This window comes from Solenopsis invicta, chromosome 4 (assembly GCF_016802725.1).
Source record: "Solenopsis invicta isolate M01_SB chromosome 4, UNIL_Sinv_3.0, whole genome shotgun sequence".
Lineage (NCBI taxonomy): Eukaryota > Metazoa > Arthropoda > Insecta > Hymenoptera > Formicidae > Solenopsis > Solenopsis invicta.
Window position 1 is genome coordinate 7085001 of NC_052667.1, and position 20872 is coordinate 7105872.

The 20872-nt window shown below is 30.3% G+C and overlaps 2 protein-coding genes, 1 long non-coding RNA gene and 1 pseudogene across 3 annotated transcripts in view; 2 read left to right on the plus strand and 2 right to left on the minus strand.

Moving 5' to 3' along the window:
- The window catches only part of LOC105206707, a 6046-nt gene extending 73 nt beyond the window's left edge, over window positions 1-5973 (plus strand). Inside the window, exons 1-3 of the mRNA XM_039448836.1 lie at window positions 1-163; window positions 502-608; window positions 3945-5973. The exon at window positions 1-163 is cut by the window's left edge and continues 73 nt beyond it. Of these exons, the coding sequence (XP_039304770.1) occupies window positions 3968-4525 (558 nt within the window). The 5' untranslated portion in view covers window positions 1-163; window positions 502-608; window positions 3945-3967 and the 3' untranslated portion in view covers window positions 4526-5973. The remainder of the gene's footprint in view (window positions 164-501; window positions 609-3944) is intronic.
- Window positions 4885-9292, minus strand: LOC120357482 (annotated as a pseudogene).
- Window positions 9293-12502: 3210 nt separating this feature from the next.
- Window positions 12503-15600, plus strand: LOC105203404. The gene is made up of 4 exons (XR_003268920.2): window positions 12503-13066; window positions 13415-13521; window positions 14684-14857; window positions 15366-15600. It is a non-coding gene; the product is annotated as an uncharacterized LOC105203404 (long non-coding RNA).
- Window positions 15601-16350: 750 nt separating this feature from the next.
- On the minus strand, window positions 16351-20460 carry LOC105203405 (allatotropin). The gene is made up of 2 exons (XM_011172190.3): window positions 18748-20460; window positions 16351-16940 (listed from the first exon to the last, which is right to left on the minus strand). The coding sequence occupies exons 1-2, from the start codon at window positions 19032-19034 to the stop codon at window positions 16796-16798; spliced, it is 432 nt and encodes a 143-aa protein (XP_011170492.1). The 5' UTR covers window positions 19035-20460; the 3' UTR covers window positions 16351-16795.
- Window positions 20461-20872: the final 412 nt, after the last annotated feature.

Sequence of the window (20872 nt, forward strand, 5' to 3'; positions counted from 1 at the left end):
TTGTTCATTATTGTTGCATTGATTGCGTGTTTCGCATATATGGTAGTAAATTATTTCATTCAAAAATGGTTTCTTGTCCAAACGGTGATGAAAACTTTACCTGGTCCAGTCCGACTGCCACTTATCGGTACTTCATATATCTTTCTACAACAAAAATCTGAAGGTATATATTTATATTGTTCTTATTTTAATGTTATAGAAACATAACATCGTTTTTAATTAATAAACGTAAAGAAACAAATCAAAATGTAATAGAATGTTACAATATGTAATATCAACGTAAATTGACTTGAAACTCGGTTTAAGTTTCTATTTTTTTTCTAGTTCTAAGAGTTAGAAAAAAATAGAAAGTAAATTAAACCGAGATTCAAGTTAAGCTATGTTGAAACTTTTTAAAACTATCTATCTAAATGTAATCCAAACAATACAATAAATAGAAAATCATTTTGTGAAAATATTTTATTTACAATATAAAATTTCTAACACTTCAAAACTTTTTAGATTTTCTAAATATTCTCATGCGGATCTGCAAAAAATACTCATCTCCATTTCAATTATGGATGGGTCCTCAACTAACCATCGTCATATATGAACCAAATGAAGTAAAGGTAAAGAAATAACATTTATAATATTTTATTATACACTACTAAAAAAAAAATAGGGAACACTTTCCAGACACCAAAAATTAGGCTATTTTCAAATGACTGTAACTCGGTGAAAAATCATCGTAGATAAAAAATAAAAGAAGCATTTTGAAGCTTGAAGATCGTGCTTTAACGTTCTACCAGCAGATTTTCAAAATTCTTTTAACTTCCTTGTCTTATGTAGTAAAAAAGCACACCTTGTTTTGTTCGTTAAAATTTCGTATTTTTGACACTTTGCAGATCGACCAACAAATTTTTTTCAAATAATTCAAGTAAAATTTCATAAACTACAACATTTTATCTACAAAATGCTTTTTTAAAAATTTCTTAACGATTTTTTTTGACCGAGTTACGCAACTTTGAAGCTAAACCTGCATTTTCTACAAATGATATCCGTACTCCATGAAAAATTATCGTAGACAAAAAATCAAAAAACCATTTTAAAGCTCGAAGTTTCAGCTTTAACATGCTATTAATGGTTTTCAAAAATTTTCTCAATTTCTTAGTACTATGCTCCAAAAAAGATACACTGTTTTTCCTTAAAATAACGTATTTTTAACAGCCTGTAGCTCAATAAAAAAATTTTTCTCGACAAATCCAATGCAAGTGCCTCAAAGTATGACATTTTCTCTACAAAATCCTTTTTTTAAAATTTTTTCTACGATTTTTTTTGACCGAGTTACAAGACTTCGAAGATATACATTTTTTACAGTACATTTTTCCGAAAAATGACGTCTACCGCCGACATTAGCATTACCCAATGCACCACGTGGAGGTTGCCGGTCGGATTTTTGCACATCGTGTGTGTATGTGTATGTGTGTGTGTGTGTGTGTGTGTGTGTCGCGCGCGCGCGCGCGTACGTGCGTGCGTGTGTGCATTTGTGCGCGTGTGCGTGTGCGCGTGCGTGCGTGCGTGCGTGTGTATGTGTGTGTATATGTGTTACAGCAGAGATAAGGAGCCCACAGTTCGTCACTTCTACAGTATTTAACGACTCCAAACCTTTTTTACTGTGTGTGTGTGTGTGTGTCACAGCAGAGATAAGGAGCCCACAGTTCGTCACTTCTGCAGTAGTTGACGACTCCAAACCCTCTTTACTGTGTATGTGTGTATGTGTGTGTGTGTGTGTGTGTGTGTGTGTGTGTGTGTGTGTATCACAGCAGAGATAAGAACCCCGCAGTTTGTCACTTCTGCAGTATTTAATGACTCCAAACCCTCTCTGCTGTGTGTGTATGCGCTCGCGCGCATGAGAGTTCAATAGTGTGTATTTCCTCCTCTCTGATCAATTACTGCTTGCAAGCGTTCTCGCATATTTATACATCTTGGAATACAATCTTGCGGAATGTTGTGCCAAATTTCCGTTAAAATTTCTCCCAATTTTTCTAAATTTCGCAGCTGTTCCTTGTGACGCCTTAATCGTCGTTCCATTTCATCCCAAATGTGCTCGATTGGATTTAAGTCCGGGCTATTGGTGGGATGATTTAACAGTTTAATTGCGTGTCGTTGAAAAAAACGTCGCGTTATATTCGCCGTATGAGGTCGAGCGTTGTCCTGCATGAAAATAAAGTTCCGACAGGTTCGATTTAATAGCAAAACGTGTGGTCGTAGAATATCGTTGATATAACGAACACACACGAAATACACGCCATTGAACACTCATACGCGCGCGCGCATACACACACAGCAGAGAGGGTTTGGAGTCATTAAATACTGCAAAAGTGACAAACTGCGGGCTCCTTATCTCTGCTGTGACACATACACACACACACACACACACACACACACACACACACACACACACACACACGATGTGCAAAAATCCGACCGACAACCTCCACGTGGTGCACATTGGGTAATGCTAATGTCGGCGGTAGACGTCATTTTTCGGAAAAATGTACTGTAAAAAATGTATATCTTCGAAGTCTTGTAACTCGGTCAAAAAAAATCGTAGAAAAAATTTTAAAAAAAGGATTTTGTAGAGAAAATGTCATACTTTGAGGCACTTGCATTGTCGAGAAAAATTTTTTTATTGAGCTACAGGCTGTTAAAAATATGTTATTTTAAGGAAAAACAGTGTATCTTTTTTGGAGCATAGTACTAAGAAATTGAGAAAATTTTTGAAAACCATTAATAGCATGTTAAAGCTGAAACTTCGAGCTTTAAAATGGTTTTTTGATTTTTTGTCTACGATAATTTTTCATGGAGTACGGATATCATTTGTAGAAAATGCAGGTTTAGCTTCAAAGTTGCGTAACTCGGTCAAAAAAAATCGTTAAGAAATTTTTAAAAAAGCATTTTGTAGATAAAATGTTGTAGTTTATGAAATTTTACTTGAATTATTTGAAAAAAATTTGTTGGTCGATCTGCAAAGTGTCAAAAATACGAAATTTTAACGAACAAAACAAGGTGTGCTTTTTTACTACATAAGACAAGGAAGTTAAAAGAATTTTGAAAATCTGCTGGTAGAACGTTAAAGCACGATCTTCAAGCTTCAAAATGCTTTTTTTATTTTTTATCTACGATGATTTTTCACCGAGTTACAGTCATTTGAAAATAGCCTAATTTTTGGTGTCTGGAAAGTGTTCCCTATTTTTTTTTGAGTAGTGTATATATATATTTTGATGAAAAATTTCTCTGAAATTTTTGTTGCACTTTTTCTGTACATTTCTCCAAAGTTTGTTTAAAAATAGAATCCATTTACGTAAAAATTGCGGAGAAATATGTGGTGAAATTGTACAGAAATTAGCAAATAAACTTTTAAGAAAGGTTTGGAGAAATAACCATAAAACTTTTCTGAATTTTCTGAATTTTTTTCCACGTTTTACAACATTTTTCAGTAAAATTTTAACAAAATTTTAATATAATTTTAGTATAACTTTAGCATAATTTTTGAGGGAAAATATTTAATTTAATTAAACTTTAATGGAACTGTTAAAATTGTTTTACTCTTTTTTAATTTGAAGTCCAATTTTGGGGACTCTCTTTCAAAAAATCTTTTAATAAAATGGAATTTTTTGTAATGTCTGCAAGCGTTACAATTAAGCGTTAAGTGGAACGCAAATAACTTTTATCTGGAACTTCATTCCAATAAACTTGCAATTAAAATATCTCACAGGGACCTGTGATAACCTATAATAAAAAATCTAAATCACTTTTTTAGATAATCGCGATATAGTATATCGAGCAAACTAATTTGTTGCATGTGTCCTTACATATTTCTTGTCGTATATTTGATAGCACCAAAATAGAACACAAATGCAGCAATATGACTATTTATATATGCAACAAATTTTTATTGGCAGAGAGAGAAGCGGAACTGAAAGAGATGATGAAGAGATTCAGAAAATACTTAGAGAAGAAGGAGCTGAGCCTAAGCGCAGACAAATCGAAAGTATTGGTTTTCGAAAACGGAAGAGGAAGAAGAAAGAAGAGAGAATGGAAATGGAAAGAAGAAAACATAGAGGAAGTTAAGGAGATAAGATATCTTGGCTACACGCTACAAAAAAACGGAGGCGCGGAGAAACATACAAGGGAAAGACTACGAAGAGCAACAATAGCAATGAAAAGGACATGGAGCATAGGAGAAAGAATATTCAAAGAAGACTTCAGAAGAAGAATAAAAATGTTTGAAGCACTAGTAGGAAGCGTGACCCTATACGGGGCAGAAGTATGGGGCTGGAGAGACGAAAAAACATTAGACGGAATAAAAAGGAAATATGCAAAATGGATACTAAATCTGGACAGAGGAACACCGAACTATATACTGCTGGAGGAGACAAAAATGGAAGAGATCAGAATACAGGCGATCAAAAGAGCACTCAGATATGAAGAAAAAGCGAGACAATCAGCTGTTATATTATTAACACCACATATCATCATATGATGTTATACGAATAACCTTTGAAAACTAAAAACGGTATTTACGTCATGCGTGATCTATGCCGCAGAAATCAGAAAAAATAAAAGTAAAAGCAATTTGCTTTCAACCATTCTGTTATGTGCTTTTATATTACATATACGATCGTTACATTACTTACTATACATGGAGAAATCGATTTAGCTCACGATATTTTTGTTAATATTAACAATAAAAACATCATTGAAATCACAATATAATACTAATATAGCATAGAAGCAAATAACAGGACAATTAAGAACAACTTTATTTCTATTTTTTCTGATTTTTGCGACATAAAACAGTCACCGTGCGACGTAAATACCGAATTTAGTTTTGAAAGGTTATTACATTATTAGGGATTTCGTTTTTTTTAATTTAATCTTTACAGGTTCTACAGCCGATAACACGATGTCCATATTTAATTTTATTTTATCTATTTCAATGGTTTCATTTACTTTAAATATGAAACTTCGTATCAACGTTGCTAGAATAGCTTACATAGACATCATTCCATATTTCATACCTGCAAGTTTTTCAATTATATGTAAATCAATTTTATTATAATACATAATAATTTATTTATGTTTACCTATGCAATTTCTTGGCCCGTCGCTAAAAGGAGCAAAATAAAACAAATGATAATTTTTTATATTTTCCGGAAGAAATCTATCCGGATCAAACACCAATGGATTCGGCCAGTACTTTTTATTTCGATGCATTTGAATAAATGAGATAAGAATATCAGTATGTTTTGGTAAAACATACTGATATTCTTATCTCATTTATTCAAATGCATCGAAATAAAAAGTATTGGCCGAATCCATTGGTGTTTGATCCGGATAGATTTCTCCTAAAACATATCTCCTAAAACATTTTTAAAAATAATATCCAGATATAAACTTTGCAAAGAAAAGTATGATAGAAACGTAGCAATCTTCTTATTAAAATAAAATTAAGATAAAATAAAAATTAATATTCTGATAGGCATATTATTAGAATAATAGAATCAATACCAGTATATTAATTAAAATAAATAAATTTCTATGTAAATATGTATTTATTGTTAACCTTTTTTGAAATTTTTGTCGTAATAAAATATGAACAAATTAAGATTTTTGAATCTTAATTTGTTCATGTTTTATTATGACAAATTAATAAATTTCAAGAAAAATTAACAATTAATATATCCTCATTTATAAAAATTAGTAAACCTATTTTGAAGTCTTCCGTCACTTGTCGTGCGATAATAGGAACAGTAGGAAAAATTCTCAAAGTTTCCTTAATAACACGTTCCAAATAGTTCATATGTTGTAGATCCTCATATTTAACCGGTGCTGCCTTTGGAGTTTGTGTACCATAAATTTCCAACAACTCTTTGTATACTTTTTCCTATTATAAAGTTAAATAAAGTAAATATGTACATAATAATACAATACATTTTTTATTAACTTATATTAAAATTTTCTTCTCTTTTAAAACATAGTTTAACATTTTTTTGAAATGTAATAAAGCTTTTTCCGGTATATTTTTGATTGTTAAAAACAAATCCGACGGCCAAAGACTATCACATCATAATTTTGAGGAAAATTAAGTTAATGGCTTATAAAATTAATTTAGTTATGTTTAAAGTTATATGTACAAAAAAACTAATTCAATTAAAAGTTACATTAAATTAAGTTAAATTAAAAGTTTATTGTGAAAAGCATATTATTTATATTAAATTAGAGAGTTGTAATTTTTAACGTTAAATTACTCAAAGCAATTATAATATGGATTATCAAAGAAATTTAATACCCCGTAAAAAATTGTACATATATGTATATATAATTATATATGTATAGTTATATACAAGTGATTATTAATGAATGTCCCCACTTTTTATCATAGGAGCATGATTTACCGACGGATACGTATTTCACCCATAGTAGGGGAAAGTAGGTAAATTGCACGCACCTAAGGGAAATTTATCGCAGTGAAGTGATTTTTAAAGTTGAAATCGATACGAGTACAGAAATAGAAACTTTAAACATTTTTTTATCATTATGTATTGTCATATTGAACAATTTTTTATTTGATAATGCTATATTCAGCAAAAAGAAGCAAGTGGTTAAACGAAAAAATTTCTCGGGCCTTGGGTAATTGTACGTGCGGTTGGATAAATGGACGCGGAGGAAAAATGAGGTTATAGCCCATTCTTTTAACTACACTACACTGCACTACACTGTACTAGTGGCACTATAGTTGATCTCACGTGGTCTCACGCCTTTCAAGATGGATGCGTAAAATTGTCGACGGCGGACTTGATTTGATAAATAAACAATTACTGGATGACTATTTAATTAAATTTAATAAACAATAGCTCAAAGAACGCAGGAAAAAACGTACTTTTGTTAGGTATAACAAAATTAAACGAATAAAGTAAAAATACAGACTTATTGCCTTATTTTCTGAACGCCAAAATCGCAAGAAAAATCATGATTTTACTTTTTCTTATTTTTTAAATTAACTACGTTTTTAAATGATATAACGTATGGTTATATATTTAAAAAATGCCTTCAGCCTACAAATATCGTCGTGATATAAGTTTTATTCATCGGGAAGGTGCCAAACCACGAAGCGTACAATTACCCAGTGCGTACAATAACCCTACTTTCCCCTATTATATTAGAAATTACAAATGCGTGCTCTAATGGTAAAAAGTGGGGACATTCATTAATAATCACCCTGTATGTATAATTATACATTTATAGTTATGTATGATCTTTATATAAAATATATACAATTATTATATATAATTATATATGTGGACATATAATTAATATTACATAATTATATGCATAAGTGTAACGATATGTATAATTTATGTATAATTATCGGTAAAAAAAATTTTACCAGATATTTTATTTTTAAATTACGTTTATATAAAATAACAAAGACATATTGTTTTTTATTTGAAAATGTGTTTTTTTGTGTAATTTTTTTCTTTTACATATATAAATTTTTAACTTTTTAGTTAAAAATTAATTTAATAAATTAAATTAAATTTATTTAATTTAATAAATTAAAGTTTGTATTTTAAAAATAACTAATTAAAGTTAAAAATTAAATAATTTAAAATTAACTAAGTTAAGATAACAGATTAAGATTACTAACTTTTTAACTTTTTAATTAACTTTTAACTTTTTGACTAATTACTGGAATTAATCAGTCGTATTAATTAGTTGGCTAAATTGTACAAATGCGATTGGTGAATTCTCTCTTTTTTTGAAATTTTGCACCGATTCTAGCATTATGAATACAATGTTTTAGAACCGACTCAACCTGAGGGCAACAATACTATTGCATACGTACCTGTATTTCTGAGAAGTTTGCTAACATAAAGATCACAAAGTACATCGTAACAGCAGTGGTGTCACTGGCCTATAAAAAATAAAAGTAATATCTTATAATTAGTTTGAAAATAGTTACATACTTTTTAAATCTCGTAAATCTTGTCACTGCAGTACCAGAGTGAAAATTGTGTATAATTTTTGAATGACATTTAATTTTAAAAAATTTAAAGAGTACGTATTCTACATACCGTTACTAACATCGTAAACAAATTGTAGAAAATTTCCTTTTCCATGAATTCTTTATTAGTTGAATTCATTAAAATGTCCACAAGTCTTTTATCTATAATGTTATATAAAAAAAAAGTTTTGTATAAATTACTTATCAATATATTTATAGTGATAATCTTTATGTATATTATTTTAAAAGTTTATGGTAAAAATAAATTTTGAACAAATAAAATATATAATGTTAAAGATAAAAGAGAAATAAAAAAGAGAAAATAAAAGTATTTTAAATACAATTCTCAATTTATTATTTTTAATCTACATTGGAAGCATTATACAATACTACAAGGCACAAGAATAAAATATTGATAAACTTACGAGCTTTGCTATCATTAACGTTTGTTGTATTTGATTCATTTGCCCATTGCTGAATCATCTATATTATTATTTTATTATTATTATTTTATTTAAAGCCGTTTGCCTTGCGGCTTAGGATGGCTTCCGGTTACATTCAACATTATTCAACATTATTAACACCACATATCATCAAATGATGTTATACGAATAATCGTACAATGTCATGACGTTATATATTATGTGGAATTTAGAAAGGAATATAATTATATTTATTCTAATTCGGGTAGATAGACCCATTTTTGTTACGGGTTCGAACGTAGGTATGTACGTAAGGTGCGATCATAACAGCAAATGCGAAGGACGAAACAATCGTTAATCAAGCATCGAACAGTCGATCGAGCGAGTGTTAAATTAAAATAAAATAAGAGAATATCCGCGAACAAATGTGACGACGAGTGAGCGTTAGAAGAATCTTCGAAATCCTGTAATCATGAAATATCGAAATACATTCAAATTGATTAAAGAAGAGTGTCTTCTTTGAAATTCCTCAATTATTACATATATTTTAATATATATAAACATATTTAATATATAATTTGTATGAAAACCTTTTTACCGTATTGAAACTGCTCGCGCAGTAAACCTCATCCATTTTCGCCTGGGAAATTGGAGTTTCGAGCGTTACGGAAAAAAAAGCCGACCTGGCCGCTCTCGGATTCCTCTGTAGGAGTAGACATCATCTTTCAGACAATGTCTCAAAAACGTCATAAAAAAGACATTTAAAAGTCGTTTTTAAAAAGTTGTTTTTAAAACAAAGTTCAACAGAAGTCTTTAAGAAGATGTCTTGACGGCGGTCCAATTGACGCTGCAAGTGCTTCGATAAACCGTTTGATTTTATCGAAACAACCGGAACAAAGAATTTTACAAATTAACCGATCAAAAAATGTTACGAAGCATTGTAGCGTCAAGTGGACCGTATAGCCTTTAAGGTAAGGTTTGAAAGACAATGTGTTTAATAAAAAGTTTCTCATGCTGTTTGAACAGAACTTGATCAAGTTCTTCAAGGGATTCTGCAGGCAGATTTTCTTGCATGAAATTGGCAATAATAATTTAGAATACTCAATTGAATAGAATACACAATCTCCCATATTATTAAATATTCTAGAAATTAAGATAAACGTGTGATAGTTACGGTACAAATTGCAAGAGATCTAGCAACGCTTACCAAAACTTCTATCCAAATTCGAAGATCGTGGAGGAGAACAAAACCGAGAACAATTTTAAAGAGGAAAATGTGTATTTATTTTTTCTCATCTACTTTCATTTTCGTATATTCTTTGACATGCATATCGTTTTAATGATTAAAAAAAAAACAGTTACACGATACTATTATCAATATATTAAACATGTTCTAAAACAAAGTTAATTAGGTATACATCGATCAACTGTATGTTATCGACCCACCAAACAAGAAGTAATTGGAAAATATTTAGGATTATTTAATGGAACGAAATTGAATCAAGTTTTTGGATTTTTTGAATCCGTTTTCTATGCGTAATCCATTTGAATCAATAATTACGAATTGGCTATTTGCTTTCTGTATCTCATTTAATGTACAAGTAAAACGTGCGACCAATTTAATTAAATCCGTAATTGTGCTTGTAAATGTGCTTTAATTATACATATTTCGTTTTTTCGATAATATAAATTGATTTGATTTATCAGTTGTATACACATATCAGCATAAAGTATTTACAGGTCATCATGAGGGATCAGTCGCAGCGATCACGAAGGTCAAGCAACGTTCACCGGAGTCGCGACTTGGATGGGTAACCGCTTGGAAATTTCCGAAAAAAGTTCCTAAAAAATATAAAACTTTTTTAAATATTGTTTTTAAAAATATTAAAAAAATATTGTTTTGCTCGCGTAGATTCGTTTGGATGATTCGTGTAAAAAAAATGCAATGGATTATATTTAACTAAAGATATAGGAAACGGATTCAATGTGTTCAGTTTCTATAAAATTCAATATCTTTTTCACGGATTCAGAGACTTGATTCATATGAATTTATCCAATCCAATCATTTGTCGTTTGCTGGAGAGTGAAAGAAAGGAAAAAATGTATTCAGTCTCGCCGTTACTTTATGTACACACACTGCTTCGCGAAGGAATTACGAAAGAGTAGAGAATAAAATACATACGCTGAGAACTGAGAAACATAAGAGTTTGTGAAGTATTCACTCTTGATGGCTTCGTATCGAACATTCTTTACATTACATTTTCGTTTTTTTTTTGTACGAAACTTTTTTCTTATACTTTATTACTCAAACTGAACTTTTTTTATTTGCTCACATATATGCGATATTATAGTACTGTTTTTTAAGCTTTTCTTGCACGAAACCTTTTAAACTTTTGCGTCGTTTTAAACTTTTAACTTGGATACAACACACAGTATGATCATTTTTTTAATTTAAATTTATACACTTTTGATCATAGTAGGATATCGATTAAGAAAAATAGTAATTTTATTACAGTAATGTAAATATTATATGATATATTATAGCGTTAGAAGTATGTATACTTATTTATGGTATTTATTATTTATAGATCGTGAAAGTTTATAGTTCACTTACTCAAATAAAAAATTAACTCAATCAATTTGATTTGTTTATATTCAACTTTATCTTTACTTAGATTAATTTTGAATGCAGATATAAATTTAATGGCTACTTGAATTCAAGAATTGAGATTTAAATGCAAAGATTAAAACTGTTGGATATTAATAACGTTTTAATTATCTTTCATATATTCTGAAATGACAAAAAACACTTACGTAAGTTTCTTATTACTTCCACTTATGAGTACCATTTTATTTTCAAGGATTGAGGATTAAGTGCAAAGATTAAAGATTAAGATTGTCAGATATTAATAACTTTGTCTTTTGAATATTTTGAAATGATAAAAACCAGCTCACGAGTTTTTTATTACTTCCACTTAAGAATACTATTTTATTTTCAAGGATTGACGTTTAAATACACAGATTAAAGGGTAAGACTGTTGGATATTAATAACTTTTCGTCTTTTATATATTCTGAAATGACAAAAACTCTTTCGCGAGTTTATTGTCACTTTCACTTAAGAGTACCATTTTACAGGAAAGGAAAGGTGGAACATTCTAACCCACATAAAATCAAACTTATAAAATATTATGATTTCAAGTCCTATCGCCGTTGTTATCGCTGAGCGAAGTATTTGTTTCTAATTTCTTGATACATTGCTGCTATTAGATTACTGTTTACTGAGCAAAATTTCTTTTTAAGAGAATTATTTGCGTAATAGTTTAATTTTCACAAATATTTTTTCGCTATAGATACGTTTTCTTTACATCAATTGATTTATCTCATTATTTTGCGCATAAAAATAATAAGTTAATGTAAAATTACTATAAAATTAATTTTCGAGATGTTTTATATATTTTAGATTAAAAATATACCAGAATATAATATAAAATCAGAAAACTATTAATTTTTCAATAAATCGATCTCAATATAACACTTTTATGTGCAGAATAACTAGAGGAATCACATTATATCCAATGAAACTCGCGTAATAGCGTTTTAAAAATAGCAGTGACTTCTATGTGACCTCAAAATTCCTTTAACTGTTGATATGCTACTAAGTGATAGGATCAATTTTCTGGAGTGGGGAAACTATTATAAAATCACAACCAAGTTAGTAGTATTCGCATTTCAATAACAACTTTTATAAATATTACTTCAGTATTTTGCCATTATATCTACTAAGAGCAGTGTTGTTCATTGTGGCACATATATTTGTCGTACAAGTCATACTGGATAGACCGGTTAGTGTTTTCACCGTTTGTAAAGGAAACCATTTCCGAATAAAATACAGATCTGCGAACAATATTTATCTCCATTCCAACTGTGGATAGGTCTTAAATTAATTATCGGAATATATGAACCAAATCAAGTAACGATAAAAAAATAACATTTATAACGTTTTATCATATATGAATATGTATTTTGATGAAAAATTTTTCATCAAAATGCATATTCATATATGATAAAACGTTATAAATGTTATTTCTTTATCTTTACTTGATCTGGTTCATATATTACGATAAATAATTTAGGACCTATCCATAATTGGAATGGAGATGAATACTTTTTGCAGATCCGCATAAGAATATTTAGAAAGTCTAAAAAGATTTGAAATGTTAGAAATATTATATTGTAGTCTTAAAATTATTTGCAATTTATTATATTGTTTAAAGTTTTGATTACATTTAGATAGATAGTTTTAATAAGGTTCAACATAGCTTAACTTGAAACATGGTTTAATTTACTCTCTAACTTTTTCTAACTCTTAGGACTAAAAAAAAAAAAATAGAAAGTGAGTTTTAAGTTAATTTATATTGGTGTAAATAAACTTTAGATACATATATTGTGCAATATATGCGACTTTCGCATACATTATAATAAACTATTTTATTCGGAAATTATTTCCCTCCCAAATGTTTCAAACACTATCCAGTCATGTATGACTGCCTGTTGACGGTACTTCATACATTTTTCTACATCAAAAATTTGAAGGTATATTTATATTATTTTTATTTTAATATTATAGAAACTTAACATCAGATATATCAAATTGTTAATATATTATAAAGATAAAAATCAAAATGCAATAGAATGTTACGATATATATCTAAAGTCCATTTACACCAATGTAAATTGACTTGAAACTCACTTTCTATTTTTTTTCTAGTCCTAAGAGTTAGAAAAAGATAGAAAGTAAATTAAACCGAGTTTCAAGTTAAGCTATGTTGAACCTTTTTAAAACTATTTATTTAAATGTAATCAAACCTTTAAACAATATAATAAATTGCAAATAATTTTAAGACTACAATATAATATTTCTAACATTTTAAAACTTTTTAGATTTTCTAAATATTCTCATACGGATCTGTAAAAAATATTCATTTCTATTCCAACTATGGATAGATCCTAAATTAATCATCGTAATATATGAACCAAATCAAGTAAAGGTAAAGAAATAACATTTATAACGTTTTATCATATATAAATATGTATTTTAATAAAAAATTTCTTTGTAAATTTTGTTGTACTTTCTCTATAACTGTTTCCGCAGTTTGCTCAAAAATTGAATTCATTTGAGTAGAAATTGGGAAGAAATATGTGATAAAATTGTACAGAAGTTAACAAATAAGTTTTTAAAGAAGGTTTGGAGAAATAACCATAAAACATTTTCTAAAATTTTTCTACGTTTTAAAACACTTCTCAGCAAAATTTTAACAAATTTTTAACATAATTTCAGCATAATTTCAGCATTATTTTAGTGTGAAAATATTTGAAAACATTCAATTTAATGAAATTTTAATGAAACTGTTAAAATTGTCTTACTTTCTTTCAATCTAAAGTCCAATTTTAAGAACTCGCTTTCAAAAAATTTTTTTATAAAGTGTTGGAATTATTTTGTTTAAAAAAATATTTTTGTCAGAACAAGAATAAAAAATCACGTAATACTGGATTTTTTATTCTATTCTGTGACTTTTTTTCTTACGAGAATTATATAGAACTTTTATGTTCTAACAATAGTGCCGTGTACTGCTTAAAAATATTTTGCATTTTCTTCGTTTATTTCTATGCCAATTGTCTTTTATTTTTCTTATTATATTGATTTTGTAAAAAAAATACAAAAAATAATGTCTCTGCAGTTACTCTTATTTTTCTTTGCATGTATATATATATATATAAACTTTTTTACAAAGTATTAAATTTGTTTGATGATTCATATTATAATCGCTTTGAGTAATTTAATGTTAAAAATTACGAATGTCTAATTTAATATAAATAATGTTTTTCACAATTAACTTTTAATTTAACGTAATTTAACGTAACTTTTAATTGAATTAGCTTTTGTACATATAACTTTCAACATAATTAAAGTAATTTTACAAGCCATTAACTTTAACTTAATTTTTCTCAATATGATGTGATAAGCCTTTGGCCATTAAATTTGTTTTCAGCGATCAAAAATTTATCGGAAAACGCTTTATTACGTTTCAAAAAATATTGAACTATGTTTTAAAAGAGAATAAAATTTTAATATAAGTAAATAAAAAATGTTGTATTGTGTTGTATGATTATGTACATATCATATAAATACTTCATTTCATTTTATAATAGATAAAAGTATATAAAGAGTTGTTGGAAATTTATGGCCCGAAAACTTCAAAGGCTGCACCAGTTAAAGGATTTACAACATATGAATTATTTGGAACGCGTTATTAAGGAAACTTTAAGAATTTTGTTCTGCTGTTCCTGTAATTGCACGACAAGTGATGGAAGACTTCAAAATAGGTTTGCTAATTTTTATAAATGAGCATATATTTATTACTAATTTTTCTTGAAATTTTTGTCATAATAAAACAAATTGCCTTTACTTCTATTTTTTTCTGATTTTTGCGGCATAAATCACCACGCGACGTAAACACCAACTTTAGTTTTAAAAGGTTATTACATTATTAGAGATTAAATTTGAAAAACAAAATCTCTTTGTTTAGTGTGACATCTTATATATTCTATCTATTTAGGGTATACAGCATTTTCAGCGAGCGGGATTTATGCCGTAGTCGATAGTACAGACCCTAATACCACATATCATCATATGATATTATACGAATATTTGTACGATGTCGTGATGTCGAACGTATATTAATTATGCACAATTATATATAACTGTATATAACTATACACATATAAAAATCATACATATAATGTAATATAATTGTATATAATTATATATAATTATATATTATGTGGGATTTAGAAAGCAATATAATTATATTTATTCTAATTTGGGCATTAGACCCACTTGTTACAGGCTTGAACTTAGGTATGTAAGGTGCGATCATCACAGCAAGTGCGAAGGACGAGACAGTCGTTAACCAAGCGTCGAACAAGACAATCGATCGAACGAGTGTTAAATCAAAATAAAATAAGAGCAGATCCACTAACAAATGTGACAACGAGTAAGCATCTAGAAGAATCTCCGAAATCCTGTAATCATGAAATATCGAAATACATTCAAATTGATTAAAGAAGGGTGTCTCCTTTGAAATCCCACAATTATTATATATATTTTAATATATAATATATAGACATATTTAATATATAACTATATATAATTTATATAAAAACTTTTTTTACCGGGTCGAAAGTCTCCGCGCACTAACGACCTTATCCATTTTCTCCCGAGAATTTGGAGTTTTGAGCGTTACGGAAAATAGACCGGCATGATCGCTCTTAGGTTCCTCTCTGTAGTAGAGACAAGAGTTAAGACAATGTCTCAAAGATGTCATGAAAAACACATTCAAAAGACGTTTCTAAAAAGTTGCTTTTAAGACAAAGTTTAATAGAAGTCTTTAAGAAGTCTTGGCTGCGGTCCAATTGACGCTACAAGTGCTTCGAAGCGTTTGATTTTATCGGAACAATCGAAACAAAGAATTTTATAAATTGACCGATCAAAGAATGTTTTGAAGCATTTGTAGCGACAAGTAGACCGTAGCCTTTAAGACTAGGTCTGAAAGATAATGTGTTTACTGGAAACTTCCTCATGCTGTTCAAGTTTTTCAAGATTCTGCAGGCATGCAGATTTTCTTGCATAAAATTGGCAATAATAATTTAGAATACTCAATTGAATAGAATACACAATCTCCCATATTATTAAATATTCTAGGAATTAAGATAAACTCGTGATCGTTACGATACAATTATTCCAAGAGATCTCGCTGCGCTTCCCAAAGCTCCTATGCAAATTCGAAGATCGTGGAGGAGAACAGAGCCAAGAACAATTTTAAAGAGGAAAATGTGTATTTATTTTTTTTTCATCTACTTTCATTTTCGTATATTCTTTGACATGCATATAGTTTTAATAATTAAAAAAAAAAACTGTTACACGATACTATCATCGATATATGCATACATTAGACATGTTCTACAACAAAGTAATTAATTATACATTGATCAACTGCATGGTTGTCGGGTGAGAGAAAAAAAAAAGGTCTTTCCAGTCTCGTCATTTCTTCGTGTACATACATACACTGCTTCGCGAGGGAATTACAAGAAAATAGAGAATAACAGCATCTATTATACGCAACATATTTCGCAACACATACGCGAAGAACTGAGAATCGTATAAGAACGTATGTTTCCAAGGTGTATCGAATGTTTCGTCTAACAACCTAAGATGGGCGTCACCCTCTGCGTATGTTGCTATTTGCTTCTCTATTGCAAGAATTAAAACTGCGCGAACTCTCTCGCGGGAGGTTCCGTCATTGACTCTTCTTGATCGCTTTGATCGTTCTGCATCAATAGCTGCATCAGTTTGCCAGTCAGCGCAGGATTCGTCTGCGTCATCCGGAGTAGCGCATCCGCGGATACACTGCAATCACGTTATTTCAAGTTAGATTTAACGCAGTTAGATTTAAAACATGTTTAATAAACTTGTGTTAAAAATCAATTTTAAAGATTTGAATTGAAAAATCTAGATTTCATATGTACATATATGCGAAATTCAAAAGAGTGTAACTTTGTAACACTTCATCGTAACAAAATGTTCAAAAAAGCATTTAGCAGCGAGTTCGCGTCTTGGGATTAGTAATTCATTAAAGGACTCACTGATTGTTTACAAAGTTAGACGAATTCAAATGGGGATGAGTCACACACAAATCTCAAAATTTTTTACCAACTTTGCCAAACTCCACGGAGTGAAATAGAAACTTCATACAAATATGTTTTGCAGCATTCAAAAGCGTGAATCTTTACCTTTAATTTGCATACTTGTTGAGCGTTGTACGATTTTTATTCGCCGAATTATTTAACATTAAAGTAAAAAATACCATTTTTTATTTAGTATTGAATAACTCAGGGAAAAAGAATTGTACAATGAATTGCTGAACATGTACGTAAATTAAAAATTCACGCTTTCGAATGCTGTAAACCGCATTTCTGTGAGACTTTTATTTCGCGTCACGAAACATTGCAAATTTCGTAAAAAAGATTCATCAAATGTCAAAATTGTATTCAAACTTTGCAAAGTTTCACGACGTGAAATAGAAATCGTACACAAATACGATTTGCAGCATTTGGAAGCATAAATCTTTATCTTTAATTTGCGTACTAGTTAAGCGTTGTGCGATTTTTTTCACTGAGTTAATCAACACTGAAACAAAAATGATCTTTTTTGCTTCAATGAATAACTCGATGAATAAAAATTGTACAACGGTCAATTAACAAGTTTGCAAATTAAAGGTAAAGATTTATGCTTTCGAATAGTGCGTTCTGAATGAAACGGATGCACTCAGATATTATTTTATGCCCTGTGTTTAATATTTGTTAAATAACACCTATCAGTAAATGGAAATGGATTAAAAATTTGTAATACATTTTAGAGTAAAGTACAGCAATTAAGTCATTTTACTTCAATGTCATGGATTAAAATAGATTGGATGAGTCGCAAAAATTTCTTTTAGATTAAAAAAATAAACATCGCTTTATTTCAATTCCGTTTCATAGATTAAAATGGATTATATGGCATACATAACTTTTTTAAATAAAAAAAAATAGAAATTCCATAATTTTAATCTCACTTTATGAATTAAAATGGTTTCACAGAATTTTTAAACCTAAATTGAACAAAAATGGACTCGTGTGGTCATTGTCAAATCCAAATTCTTGATTCTTTGAATTTATTTCTATCCACTTTAAATACTTTAAATCTATTTTTGTTTGCTGAGCTGGACGTTTATTTTGAACGCATTTCTGTATGTAAAACGTATTTGTATGAAATTTTTATTTCACACCGTAAAGCTTTGCAAAATTTATAAAAAATTTTGAGATTGACGCATCCACATTTGAATCCGTGTAACTTCATAAACAATCAACAAAAGTTGTTTAATAAATTACCAATCTTGTAGTTAGAGATTTTAAGCTGTAAAGCTTTTTTGAACATTTTGTTACGATCATTTTTTACAAAGTTACACTCTTTTAAATTTCGCTTATTTTTGGGAGTCAAAATAGGTAATGCTTTTAATAAAAATATTTAAGATATTTTCTACAGAAATCTTCATAAATTTAAAATTACAAAATTCTTAGAAAAAACATCATAAGTAATTATGAGAAAAATTTTCACAATTCGATCTATTTATTTTTTACTTTATTACTTGCAGAATCAGTTTTGAGATACTCACACACGCGGGAGGTTTCTCAAAATTGACAAACGGTCTCTCTCGAGCTCGCTAAGATCCAGGGCCTCTGCGGGTCTGTCCCTCTTCCCGAATCCAATCGCCGTGGAGATGTATTCCGGTTTGAAGCCGCGGATTTCTCTCAGCTTCATTCGATGTTTGAAGAAATGAGGGTAATTACGACCCTTCGACGCCTCGGTCGCTGCGATGAAGAATCCCGCGAGGAACACCAGCGCGATTGTTAACATTGCTCGCATGATTTCCTGACGCAAAAGAAAAGAAAAAAGACGCATCGGACGCCATAATAAGCGTTCATAGTGTTACAACTTGTAATTATAATTACACATGCTTCTTATAATTACGTAAAAGACGATCTGTCTTCGCGAGAGTTTGGATTTGTCGTCCAGTAAAAAAAAATGAATTAAAATGGTTTAAAAATTTTAGTCCTTTTGAATCTATCCGAATTTGCGTACTTTAAATTCGTGAAAATAGACTGACCTGTGAGCAAATTAATTTTTATTCCACAATACAAGAACAACTGTCAGTTCTTCTGAAGGTATAAAAATAAAAAAATTCAAATACTTTCAAAAACTGATGCACATTTTTAAATAAAAACTTTTTCTTTTTTATTTAGATGAACTGTAACAATTAATGCATTTTCTACTCACAATTTTGAATTAAGTAGCATTTATTGTCCATTTTCATGGAAAAACTTTTTTAGATGCAATTGGATTGCGAAAAGCTGCATTTTGTGTCCAAAACTTTGACTCGAGCAGAATTCATGACTTTTTAAAACTGAACTTATTTCTGGATTGAAAGACATAGAAAATGTGCTTCATTCAATTCTTATAAACATTAAATTTTCAAACAGATTCAGATTTTCGCGAACGTTCCGGTTTAATCCATTTTCGTTTACTGGACGTTTATGATCGATCAAGCGACACATTTTTTTTCTTAATTTCCGCAGTATGAACTTCTTACGAGAACTTCTTGCCAGAATGTCGGAAGCATTGCAGTTTATTGATCTGCATAGACATCACTGCGCAGATGATCATAATGTAATTATACTTACTGCGTTACGACAGAAATTATTCGATTTTTAATGTGTGCGACATTTAAATGCGTTTTTAATTTGTCTAAATTGCAAGATTTGATTATTATGTCTTCTGTTTTTGCTTGGGATGTTTTCTTGTGAAGAAATAAAAGCGGTAAGTGTTAAAATCCATTAAATTATTGATAACAGAATTTATTAGCATCGCCCACGTAAAAACAGATGTATAATCTGCTTTTTTTTTTTTTTTTTTGTAACGACTTTTAAATCAGAAAATATTTTAATACAAAACGCTTCTCTCGACAATCTTTGCAATGTGATTCCTTTATACAAAATAATGATTTAAATCAAGGGTCTTCTTTTTCTCGAAGAGTGTTTCACTAAATTTAATCAAAATTTTCAAAAATTCTAGGACGACCGGTTGCGACGTCCTCGCATTCGACGCGACGAAAATCGTGTATGCACGCGACTCGTCTATCGACGCTTCTAAATTTCGTATAATTTTTTTCCCCCTCGCAGATGCGAAACGATCAAATTGAATTTTGAGCGATGCGCGGTGTACAACGTCAGCCCCAGATTCTCGACGATTTCAGAAAAGAGACACAAGGAGCACGTCGACTTGATTCGTGCGTGCGACAATCGAGGACTGGGCTAGCTGTGTGAGCTATTCAAAGCCTCGCTTTGTGCGAAGCCGCCGACGACGTCGGCGTCGCGGCCGCCGGCGACGCCGTCGTAGCCGCCGTCGACGCCGTCGACGCCGACGTGCCGCAACGGTGTGCTTTCCGCTAATTTCTTTAATGCGCCCGGCCAATCGAGGCTTTTATCGTCGCATTGAAATCTCCGCCGATGAGATGGTGGCTGCAATCGTGTGCGAAAGCAACGTGCGGAGAGGCGAAGAGGCGCCGGAACCGCGTTAGGTCGCCGCCGTCCGGCCGTCGCCGTCGTTGCCGCCGGGCGTCCGTCGTCTAGCCGCCGATGCGTATGCGAAATTTCCCTGCAGTGCACAACGATCCGTCTCGCGAGGACACTTTTCGCGATGACGACGCCACGCCCATGCTTTTACGTAATTTACATCGTAAG

Bases quoted from the DNA above. Each gene is read 5' to 3' on its own strand.
- LOC105203405 (XM_011172190.3), bottom strand. From the start codon at position 19,034: ATGCGTCTTTTTTCTTTTCTTTTGCGTCAGGAAATCATGCGAGCAATG. The intron at 16,941-18,747 runs GTGAGTATCTCA...ACGTGATTGCAG, and splicing joins TTGAGAAACCTCCCGCGTGT to TGTATCCGCGGATGCGCTAC.